Source organism: Ricinus communis, chromosome 1 (genome assembly GCF_019578655.1).
Source record: "Ricinus communis isolate WT05 ecotype wild-type chromosome 1, ASM1957865v1, whole genome shotgun sequence".
NCBI lineage: Eukaryota > Viridiplantae > Streptophyta > Magnoliopsida > Malpighiales > Euphorbiaceae > Ricinus > Ricinus communis.
Genome location: NC_063256.1, coordinates 11,249,287 through 11,262,129, shown reverse-complemented (window position 1 = coordinate 11,262,129; position 12,843 = coordinate 11,249,287). Strand labels below are relative to the sequence as shown.

At 26.6% G+C, this 12,843-nt stretch overlaps 1 protein-coding gene across 1 annotated transcript; it reads right to left on the bottom strand.

The window, feature by feature from the left end:
* Positions 1–8,390: 8,390 nt before the first annotated feature.
* LOC8280855 (transcription factor MYB62) lies at positions 8,391–9,999 on the bottom strand. Its single transcript, XM_002534544.4, has 3 exons — positions 9,650–9,999; positions 9,427–9,556; positions 8,391–9,259 (listed from the first exon to the last, which is right to left on the bottom strand). The coding sequence occupies exons 1-3, from the start codon at positions 9,822–9,824 to the stop codon at positions 8,551–8,553; spliced, it is 1,014 nt and encodes a 337-aa protein (XP_002534590.3). The 5' UTR covers positions 9,825–9,999; the 3' UTR covers positions 8,391–8,550.
* Between the last annotated feature and the right edge of the window lie 2,844 nt (positions 10,000–12,843).

Genomic DNA, 12,843 nt, shown 5'->3' with positions numbered 1-12,843 from the left:
GATTTAAAAAAAAATAACTAGTAAAGTTAAAAAAACCTAATTGAATCAAAGTTGAGTTCGGGGATCAATTGCAAAAATGAGACAAGTTCAGGGAGCCATTTATGTATTTAGCTGTTATTTTATGTTTTAATATATTATTATTTTATTTAAACTTACACATTTTTGAATGAAATAAAATATACATGCATAATGTTTGTGATCGAGGGTTTAAAACTATTAAATCGTAAAATTGAGAAGTCTAATTGAACTAAAGTTAATATCATGAGACTAATTGCAAAAATGAGATAAATTCAGAGATCCATTTATATATTTAGTCATATTTTATTTATATAAAATGACTTTCGCATACTAGACTATTTTATTACTGTAATCAATTTATTAATATGATTATTTTTTTATGCATATATTCTGCTTTCATCTTCAAATATAATTAAAGTACAAGTAAGAATGTTTTTAAAAAAACTATTTCTATAATTTATAATTCTCAAATAATAGAATTCTCAATTTGTAAAATAATTCATAATTATTTATTTATTTCGATTAAAAATTTAATTTTTATATATTAAAAAGTTTAATTTTATATTATATTTAAATAATTTATCTTAGTAATACTTTAAACGTTCATATTTATTTTAAAATAATTTTCATTCAGAATACGAATGTTAGGCTAATTTATATGCAAATATTTTTAATAAAATTATTATTATAATATTTGCTTCTCATGTCTTTTTATAAATACAGATTTGCCTAAATGGTACAAGGATATACAAATGACTTTAAAATGGTACAAGGTTATATATGCAAGAAGAATTGCCTAATATTAAGAAAAGTAGACTGCAGTATGATAAAAAAATATTACTATTATTTTTAATGGAACAGTATCTTTTTAAACAATGTACAAATGACAAATAAGTTTTCTCATAAAAGATATTATCACAAATAAATCTTTATCATCATTAAAATTATGATAAAATGGTTTTCTCACAAAAATATTAGTATAAAATAAGTTCAATGAACGCTTTATTTTATTTTTATTTTTATAAGTATTATAATTTTTTACCAATAAAAGAATTTAAAAATATCAATTAGTAGGTTATTTAAAAGTTTATAATACATTTATTTAATTTAAAATAGATAGTGTAAGAGAGAGAAAATAATTTTTTAATTTAAATTATTATTAAATGAATATTAATATTAATATTTAACTAAAATATATTACAAATTCATTAATTTAATTTAATTATTTATTAACTTAACTTAATAATATATTAATTCATTATTAGCTTTTAATTTAGTCATTAATTGAAAAACTTAAATTTTGATAAATTCATCATCTATGTCTTCTTTAAAAAAAATAAAAATTGAAGGAACCAGATAATTTTAAATATAATTCGACTATTATAATTAGCTATTAAATTGATAATTAAAGAAATGGACTATATTTTAGAATGGATAAAAAAAGTATTAAAACGAAATGAAAGAAATAACATAGTTGAAGTAAAAGGTTTATAACCTATAAATATTTTTTACTTAATAAAAAAATTAAAAATATTTATTTGTCCATTTAATGTTAATACTATTCAATTTGAATAAATCAGCAGTATATAAAAGGTTATATTTATAATTAAAATTATTAAATATAAAATTAATTATTAATAAATATAATTATAATTTTAAATTAGTAATCACTAATTTATTGTTTTTTATTTAAACAAAATCTTCTAACAAATTCATTTTGTTGTATGTTCTTCGATAAACGTTTGAATTGATTAAATTTTGCGAAGAAGTTCTACCATTTTCAATTTTTTAATATAATAGTTTTCTATTTTATTTTACACTTCGCCTTATTATTTTTACCTTTTCTATTAGAAAAACTATTATTATTATCTAAATATTATTATTAATTAATTCTGTACCAATGAATAAATTAACATATTATTTATTTTAAGAAACTAAATTAACTCATTATTATAAAAATATGGGCACTAACATTTTCCTAAAGATTTTTTGTCCCTTCCCTATTCCTTCTTTATACTTTCATATATCATATTAATTTATTAAATTTTTACACATGAAAATTATGCATAATCTATATTTGTTGAACTCGTCAATTATAATTGTTATTAAAAATTAAAGTAATGAATGGTCAAAATGTAAATCCATAAATATTACACTTAAGATTGCTAAATTTATGCTTTTAATATTTATTCAAAAATTCATAACAGAAACCAGTGGTATAAAATTATTAAAAATACAATATAATTGATACTAAAACTTCTAATAGAGTTAAAATTTATAGTTTGATATATATAAAAACAACCTGTCATAATGTTTCAGTAAATTTGTTTAGTCTTTTTCTTCGTACTTTTATATATTAAAATTTCTAAAAGGGTTAAAACTTTTATAGTTAGATATTTTACTCAATGAATTATTAATATTATTTACTAATAAATTTAAATAAATAATTATATTAATACAATTAATTAAACGACAAACTTCTAAAAGAATTAGACTTTTATAATTAGATATACTCAATGAATTATTTATTAATAAATTTAAGCGGGACATTTTAATAGATTTATTTGATTCATATTTTTATATATATTATGATGTGATTATGAGATATAATCATATAATTAGAATCCTCTCAAGTCAGGGCAAATAATTATATATGGTATTCTAACAATCTCAGTCAGTAAATCAGAAATTAACCATTGTGAATTAACCAAAAATAAAATCTTAAATTCTCAAGAGTGAATGGGCAGTTATAAGATAATAACATCCGAACCATTCATTTCAAATTTAACAAATGGGATCACTCAAATATGACATGTCACATTTATCCAAATTTGAGAAGAAAAAAAATTCTAATCCGTGTCACGCTGTCGTTTTCTGCCATTATTAAATTGTTAAAGAACTTCAACCAAAATTTGGAAGAATAAAAATTTCCAAAAAATAAAGAAGAAAAGAACGTTGTTTTTCACGACGCACTGTGAATTATGAGGGTGACCATCTGTTTGTCCACATGGGAAAAGCATCTTTTCTCAAATCATCCCAGGCAAAAACGTGAATCTGGGCATTATCATTCTCGCCATACCATCTCGTGGGGAAAAAACAGAAAGAGAGTTCAGTCCCTTTACGCATCCAAACAATGACACTGACCCTTGACATGATTTTCATATCACACGTCCAAATACCCTTTTGAAGCCTTCAGTTTTGTAGAACAAACCTGCATAAGCATCAGATGGATATGGATATACAGTGTGTGCTTGCTTTTTCAGATCTGCGCCTCCTGTTTGAGCTGTCTTTAAGCTGTAATGTACACCCACCCCACCTCTGATTACTCCTTTAGTGGGCTTTCTCATGATTCATTTCAAATTTTATGATAATTATACGACAGAGACAGTCGGCTTCTTACACTTACGTAAGTCATAAACTACCGACAGAGTTAATCATAGTTAAATAACTCTAAACTCAAATTTGAAAGAGATCTATTTTGAATGCAGTGTTAAACACAGTGCTAATCAAGTACTTTAAAGACTTGCAAAAAAAGATAATCAAGGACAGTCTCTTTAATTACTTTTCCATGGCATGTATCAGTAGCAGCAAACATACAATGGATCCAAGTTTTAGTAAATAGAATGGTCAAATTCTTTCTAGAATCTTTTTTTGCTTTTACAGCATGGTTGGAGTTATTCTTAATATATATGGTGGTGATGAGTTCCCTGACCAGTCAACTAGTAATTAGAATCTTTAGGGTTCTTGACGTGGTCATGGCTCTCTTTTCCAATTCCTTAAATCACTTTTCTGCTACAAAATTGGACTGTTGTAATGTATTCATTTATTAGAAAAGAAAGATGTCAATTCATTTATGATGGCGCCAATATGGCAATCGCTGTTTAATCTTCCCAGTCAATATTAGTTAACCGACTTTATTCTTCTTCTGATTGCCAAACAATTGAACATGTGATGATTATCTTTTAATCTTACAATATAAGAGTTTTGAGAAAGTAAGGTTGTTAGCTTGAATAAAATAATAATCAATATTTTAAATAGTTAGTAATTTTCAATTTAATATTATCAAAATTAATTCTCTTAAAAAAAATTAACATTGAAATGAAATATATAATATTGGATCGTTCAAAAACTATTTAAAATTAATTTAAGGAATTTATATGTTCATATTTATTTATTACTCATTTTCGACTAAATTAGTCAACAATGCCACCGTAGGATGCAAACTTAGATTGTGGCAAGTTGAATGAAATTAGTATGATGTTATTGTCATCCTCAAATTTAAGTGTCACCTCAACATGAGTTGAGTTGACAATATTAATGTGAAAATTATTAACAATTAAAAGTAGAAACTCTTACTGGATAATATTTTCCATAAAAATGTGACTACTTTATTATATAAACTCATTAGAAGTTTCAAATTACATGTCTACTATTGATTAAAACTAATAATTAAAAATATAACTATTATAATTTAAAAAATTTGGTATAAAAAAAGATCAAAATAGTAACAAAAATATTCATTTCTTTTACTACTATACTTGACAAGATAGAAAAAAAAAATGATTCCATTGAGTAACGAATGTTATTTTTTTTACTTTTTATTTTTTTTATTCTACTCAAATTCATATCATAATTAAAATTAATTTTATATAATTACTTCTTATCTTAAAGATACTATATTCTAAATTATTGAAATTTTGATGATAAATTATAAATATAGCTTTAAATAGTAAATAACTTATTTGAATTAAAATGATATCTTATCTTAAAAAAATTAGTATATTAATATTAAGGGTAAATTCTAAAAAATTATCTTGTTGAGTGACGAATTTTTTTTTTTGTATCAAATAGATACCATATATTTTATTTTTTTTAATATCTTTCATGTATATATTAATATTTTTTTATTATTTTTTATATAATTTTATATATATTTTAACTCTAATCATCGTTGATTTATAATTTTATAAATAATATGGCATCTAATAAATAAATAAATAATAAAGTTCATACATAGTAAAAGAATTTAACTAAATACTTATGAAACTAGCCTCACATATTAATCCAATAGTCATTGTAATTAAATAAAAAGACATAAAAAGTAAAAGCTCATTTTAAATCAAGAATTTTTCAAGTAGGAAGATGATTGATCATCACTCTCCACTTTTTGAAAAACTTCTTAGATCTTAAATGAACAATGAAAACTAAAACTAAAATGTTTATAGGAGATGAACCATAGAGAATTGCAGAAAGAGGTATAATTGACAGATGCAAACTAAATATGTGTATCACTTTGTTATGTAATTTGTCTCTACTACTTATAGAGATTCCTTTTGCAGAGTCCTCTTCAAAGTATAAAACTTTTAAGATTTATTCCTACAACTCTTAACTATCATAACTTAAGTAAATAACTAAGGCTGAGCATGGATTTCGGTGGTTCCCGCCCGAACCGAATAACCGTACCGAAAAATACCATAATCAAAATAACCGAAATTTTTTATAACCAAATTGAACTGATCCAAATTTTTTTACTATTACGGTATGGTACTGGTTCTTTAGTAAAAACCGTACCATAACCGTACTAGAACCGATCCGTCTTGTACTTATCCGGACCAAACCGTAGAACTGAATTTTTTACATATATTTATTAATAATTATTTATATTATATAAATAATACCTATTAAAAATAACTATAATATTATAAAATACTTTATACTATATAAAAAAATTATTTTATAGTTATCATTTTATATAATTCAAACAATTATTATCGAAATAAGAAAAAAATACTACATATTAAAAGTAACTATAATATTATAATGTACTTTATACTCTATAAAAAAATATAAGTTATATATTAATATATCATATAGTATATTGATACTAATATACATTACTCTAATAATTATAATTTACTATCTACTAACTTAATCTTAATACATTTTCTTACCACATACTACAAGCCTACATCTAATAATTTGAACACACTGTCTTCCTGTTTAGAACACACCGCCGCACCTCCCATTTTACAACAGAAAGACAAAATCCCTAAGGCAAATTTCTGGACAGAAAATCAAAAGGAAGAAGGAAGAAATTGACTCGCGTAGACGTCTTCCTATTTAGAACACACCGCCACACCTCTCAGTTTTCAATTCATAAAGACAAAATCCTTAAGGCAAATTTTTGAACAGAAAATCAAAAGGAAGAAGGAAAAAATTGGCTCGACTAGACGTCTTCCTCTTTAGTGCCACACATAATTGGCTCACAGAAAGGCATAAGCAAGAATTGGCTTGCGTAAACGTCTTTCTCTTTAGCGCTCTCTCTTTCCATAACTGTGCCGCCATTGCTCAGTCTAGGGTATTTTTTTATTTTATTTTTTTACTTTTTTACTTTTATTTTTGCTGGGTAGATTGTTGGGTGCAACTACGAAAAATATTTTATTTTAATGATTGTCATTTGCAAAATATCTTTATGCTAGCAGTAACATATATTTTAATGATTTATATTTGAACATTGAAGGAATTATTATATTTACAAGTGATTGAATGGAAAACATGTTGTTCAAGAATGTGATTGCAATTCTAATTCAGATTTTCATGTTACTTTCTTTAGGTTGGTAATCATATTTTCTCTAAATATATTTGATTAAGGATGAGATTAAAGTTGTATTTTTAAAATTTTTTAGAACCGAAAATAGCACCGAACCGAACTGTATTTAACCGTAAAAATTGGTACAATATGATACGGATTCTTTTATGTTTGGTATGGTATTGGTACCTTCAACTTTAAAAGAACCGAGATTTGGTGTGGTACTAGTGATTTATAGATAATTGAATTGGACCGATCTGTGCTCAACCCTATAAATAACTAATAATGGTCTATAATTACATAAAAAATTTAATTAATTTTCCTCTTGGGTCTTGAAATATTCGGCTAGGCCTGTAAAATTAGTAGTCCACGCGTCTTTAATTCTAAGTCTTGGCAATAATAACTTTTTAAAGTCTATTTATGAGTATTTAGCTCATATTTTCTTTTTATTAACACCTAAGATTAGACAATAAAAGTAAAGTGAGGTAATAAGCATTTCTTCATATTATGTATTTAAAACATACCATAAAAGTACTAAAATATCCTAAATTTATATACATAACACGAACCTATTACTAATTAATAATATAATTTCTTATAAAATATAATTTGAATATTTTTAAACATAATTAATATATTATTAATACATCAATACGAGGTTGATAAGAGCTTTTCAGTAATTTTTTTATATATAGTTAATTTATTATCTAATTATATATTTTCTTGATAACATTATCAAATTTTATATTTAATTGTTAATTAAATAATCAATATTAGACACATAATTTATATAATCAACAAATCACTTCCTGAAAAAATTTAGTGGTTTAACTAAAAGAAAAAAGAATATTCACATTGAAAGTAAAAAAGAAAGCAATAATTTATCATCTTCACTGATGTAGTTGATCAATTTGAGATTATTCAGGTCGGTATCTTAAAGAAAAGGAAAAGAAAGTATAATTTTATGGGAATAAGAAGATGAAAGATGGGTTGGTGACTGAGTTGGCTAATTCAATATGTATACTGTAATTTTCAACAAGAGGAATCAGATTAGAAGATAATCACAAAGAATTCTCCATCAGTTCAATCAGATATTCATATGGTTTAATTTATTGGTTGGCTGGTATTCCTTTCAAACTTGAAAGTCTGAAGAAGCATAAATATTTGAGAAATTTGTGCTTCCTAGAGTTGGCTCATTTTTGCTGGTGGGTATCATGGGGGTTGATTTTATTTTCTTTTTCTTTTTTAAACAAAATCACTACAATAAGAAATCAATATTTTAAACTAGTGGCTTTGAAAATTGAACAATAAATGGAAAATCTAAAGCAGCAGCAGCAGAAGAAGAACAAGAGCAGCTCTTTGTCTGTGTCAAATATATTGACTTCATATCTCATCCTCTAACAACATGTTCAAGAATCAAATGATTTTATTTTATGCCCTTCAAACTTCTCCACCACCCCACTTCTCTGACAATATCAATGATTGAAATATATGCATATATATCTTAAATATAATTGTTTCATACTGTTTTTCTTTTTTCTTTTCCCTTTTTCTTTGGGCTAAATTTACATTTTTTTTTTTCTGTTCTGTTCTGTCATCTACTTATCTTATTAAGTTGCAAGTATAGACTGGATTCACATGGGTACACTTGAACATGGTCTAAATAAAAATTAACTTTCTGCAAATTGTACAAGTTTGTGTACGTACCAAAAGGAAAGAAAAGGTTATGTTCATGCATAAGCTTGGAATCCACAGTTGATAATTTGGTTTCGATGGTAGAGAATTAACAATTTGCTCATCTTTATTACACAATCACACAATTAATTTGATCCTAAAAGCTAAAAGCTTCATATAATTGATGAACTGTTGGTTGCATCATCTCCAAAAAGAAAAGAAAAGAAAGAAAAAGAGAAGACCATAAGTTTCCTTTTCTTGGCAAGTTCCTAAAGTGCCATTAATTCATCCACGCTCCACATGTAGTTATCTCCAAAATCACATCCAACCCAATCACCAGCCGGATTCTGAAATCCTCCAGATAGTGACAGGGTTGCCAGGTTCGCTGTTTCCATGTTACAGCCGCTGCTGTCAACGTAATAACAGTCCTTAACATAGTTGCTGTAATTACTATTGGCATCGTGACTCATTCCTTGAAAAGGACTTGTTTGCTGGTATTCTGATAATTGAGAAATCTGGGAGATATTCATTGATTCTGTTGAAGAAGATATGCATGAAGTCGAGCCCTGCTCTGAGTCTGAATTATGCTCGGGACGACCCTCCAAATTGTGTATCTCGATTAACTTCCCTTGACCTGAAATTTCTTGTCGCGGCAGGGGCGGCAGTGATGGCGGTGTCAATGGTAAATTATGAACATGACTGCAATCAACAGGCTGAGAAACTGCTGAGTTTTGGGATAAGACAGCTGCTGATGATGATGATGAAAATGAAGAAGAACAAGAACAAGAAGGAGAAGAAGTTGATCCTTCTATCTTTTGAAGCAATCTTGGTATCCAAAAACACCTAACTATTTCTTGAAAAGCTGTGCTATTGGCATCTATCTTAAGATGCCTTGCTTGTTTCTGCACCCGGGTTCTCCAATAGTTCTTGATTTCATTATCTGTTCTTCCTGGTAAATGCTGTGCAATTTTCGACCACCTATATTCACATAATTACCATATCAATATAACTATTCCTTTAAAAAACTAATACAGTGAAAAAGAATGTTTTATATTTCAGGGGAATAGGATCAGAATCAAATGATGTCACTGCACATAATGTTAAGATGGTGGGCTCAACTTGAATGACAAAGTAAAAATCCTTACCTGTTACCCAACTTAGAATGAAGATCAAGAATCAAAAGCTGTTCCTGTGGAGTAAGGTTACCGCGCTTAACATCTGGTTTTAGATAATTTAGCCATCTCAGTCTGCAACTCTTGCCGGTTCTACGTAATCCTGAAGCCAATTAAAAAAGTTAAAAAAACGAAATGATCAAAGTCAGCAGTACAAGATTAACAACTTGTCTCCAAAGTGAGAACGCATAAATACCTGCACGTTTCGCAAGCAAATTCCATCGGCCTTCGCCATGACTAGCAATGCAGTGAACTAGGAGGGTATCTTCTTCAAGTGTCCATGGCCCTCTTCTAAGCTCATGATGATCATCAGGAGCATCAGCTTCATCAGAGTTGTTGTTGCTTACTCTGCTTTTGCTTAAGGATGACATAATATTGATGTAATTGACTGAAACTGAGATGGATGAGCATACATATGAATATGAAGTCTTCGAAAGCTGCTAAGATGAAGCAAGCAACGAGCAGGCCCTGATTCGTTAGATGTATATATACATAGAGACAGAGAAAGAAACAAAACTCAAAAGGCTTTTTCACCTACAATATATTACTGTATTTGAATGTACAATTTTTCAAAAGAAGTAGCTTGTAGAAGTAAACACAATGGAATTTCCACTCAACTTCCTTCAAGACTATATGCATATATCTTAAATTAATTAAGTGTTGGGGAGAAATTTTTAGATAACTTCAATCTAGCGAGTCATTCGTAGACCATATGTCACTGTATAATTTGTTTAGTCTTTGAATGACACGATAGATTGACTATACTTAAAAAAAATTTAAATATATAAATTTGAAATTTTTATCCAGTTTAAATATATGTTTCTATTTATATATTGAATCGATAAATGATTGACGATATTTATTGTGTTAATAATTAAATATATGCGGATTACGTAGTACTAAAATACAAATCAGTGTTACTTATATATTATAGGTGTAGGTAAGAATTAGCCAACAAATTAAGCAAATAGTGCTCTTTTTGGTACTGATGCAGCAACTATTAAAAAAACACTTGTATTCAGATTATATTTTAACTACCTGCCGGAATAATTTAAGTTTCAATTTGCGGTTAATAGTACTTTTCTTTTTCTTTTTCTTTTTCTCTATTTTAGCATGAGTGTAAATACGGTCATTCAATCCACCGGGAAGGAGATGAGATGAGATGATAGAAGTCTATTTTAGTTTAATTAAAATTTTAAATTAAAATTTTAAATATATAATTATATTAAAATTATTTAAAAAATATTTTATTTTTTATAGAAATATTACTCGATATATTCTAGATTAATGAATAAAAAGAGAAATTACTAATTCATATAAATAAATTTTGGTAATGAAATTTTAGTCTGGTGGTAAAGAAAGGCAGAAGCCAGACAGTAAAAGGTTGTAATCCCCCCAGTTATGATGATGTAATTATATGACGATAATATCATGATGATACATTATGCATTTCTATTTTCATTGTCTTTATGTCATTTTTGTTCTTACATTGTATTTAGTTAAATAAAAAAATCATTTCAATTTACTAATAAATTTTATTATTTGTTGCTTTTCATTTATATTATTTTAATTTCTTCCTTTTTAAAAAAAGAAAAGAAAAGGAATCATTTTGAGTTTAAGAAAAAGAACCCCACTAAGATCTTCCTGTTTTCTTTCCCTTTTTGTTCATCTTTCCAGTTTCTGTAGTTCCTTATGTTGAATTGATGCTGGTTAAGATTGATAATGTTTCTTTCTGTTCATCTTTCAATTTCTTTTTTACTTCTTTTTGTTGATTTGATGTTGTTTAGAATTGATAACATTTTTTTGTTTCTCAATCAATAGAGATTTTGGTGGTTATGGCTTTGATGATGTGGTGAGGACTGTGGTTTTAACGATGGGATTGCTGATGGCTTTTGTTATGGCTTGTTGAAAAAAGAAGATCCAAAATCGCTGTTACGAATTAAATTGGATTATGATTCTCCGGTATTCAAATTCAACATAATAAATTGTATTTGTATAATCTCTGTCTATTTATTCAAAATCAATAATTGAAATTTATTATTTAATAAAATATATTTATTTTTATAAATTATAAATTATAAATTTTAATTGTTTGATTTCAAATTGGATACGTAGAATTTAAACATAAGAAAATCTCAATCTAATTATAAATGTAAAACACATTTAAAATGAAGTAAATATGATTGTATCATTTAATTTTGGACATATTGTCGCGCAAGCAAGAGCTCCATCTAACATGCTGGTGTCATTTCACCGAAATGTAATAAAATTGAAAAGTGGTATTAAAATTATAAAAAGATCTTAAAAAATCTATGATTTAAACTGCATTTAGACTTATTAAGTAATTAAACAATTATTTTTTATTAATTAAGTCCCTTAAATATGTTGATTAACACATAAAAATTAATGGAGGAACTGCACAACTAACAAGCCTACAAATTCAAAGACTAATTAATTCGATTGTCAAACAGAAGTTACAAAAAGGGATGCAATTATAGTTATGAACTAACTTTAGAGACTTTATAGTAATGAACTATATTTTAAACTATTAATTAAATCAACCCCAATTGGTCAATCAATGTTTATTAGGATTCCATACAAATAATATCAAGTTCAGTTATATAGATTGTCGTGGTTATTATTATATTTTATCTCATAAGCCATACAAATAATTATATATATTTAGAATTGAAAAGTTTATCAATTATTAGAAAATAGAAATCATATCCGACACGCTCTAAATAAATTATATATATATATATGAGGAAAAAGAATTAATTGAGAGAGGTTGATAGTACTTTTGTTATTTACGTTCGAATTAAAGGCCTAATCCTATAATTATGAAGCAGAATGCAGGAACAAGATGCTGAAGTTCTACATCAAGGAATTGGGACAAAGAAGAAAACTAATTGGTAGGACCAACTAAACAATTATTATGGTACAAGCCTAAGAATTCAACCTACTTACTCAAAGGATCTCATTGACTCGAACCAATTATGATAGAGCAAGATAAGGGCTAACAATACGAAGCAAAAAAAAAAAAAAAATTATCCGAGTATAATAAAAGATAAACCAATAAATTAAATTATTGAAGAGACTAAATTTTAGAATTAATATCATTATTATTATTATGACTAAACTTGCTGATTCTAGATGCTGTCTGGCTCCATTAATAAATCCTCCATATTCATGATAATAAACGTGCTTGACTGCACAGGAAAAATGAATTTTATTACAAAATAAAAACAAGACTTGGCTTTAAAACGTGGGTTCTTCTTGTTGGTCTGGCGTCCGCCTAATCAGGCGGCATTTTCCGCCTTTGCTTGGAATCTCAAAGCAATGACTTTTGTTTCTTTTTTTTGGGTCCTCGATGTGGGTGTTTCAGAAGGC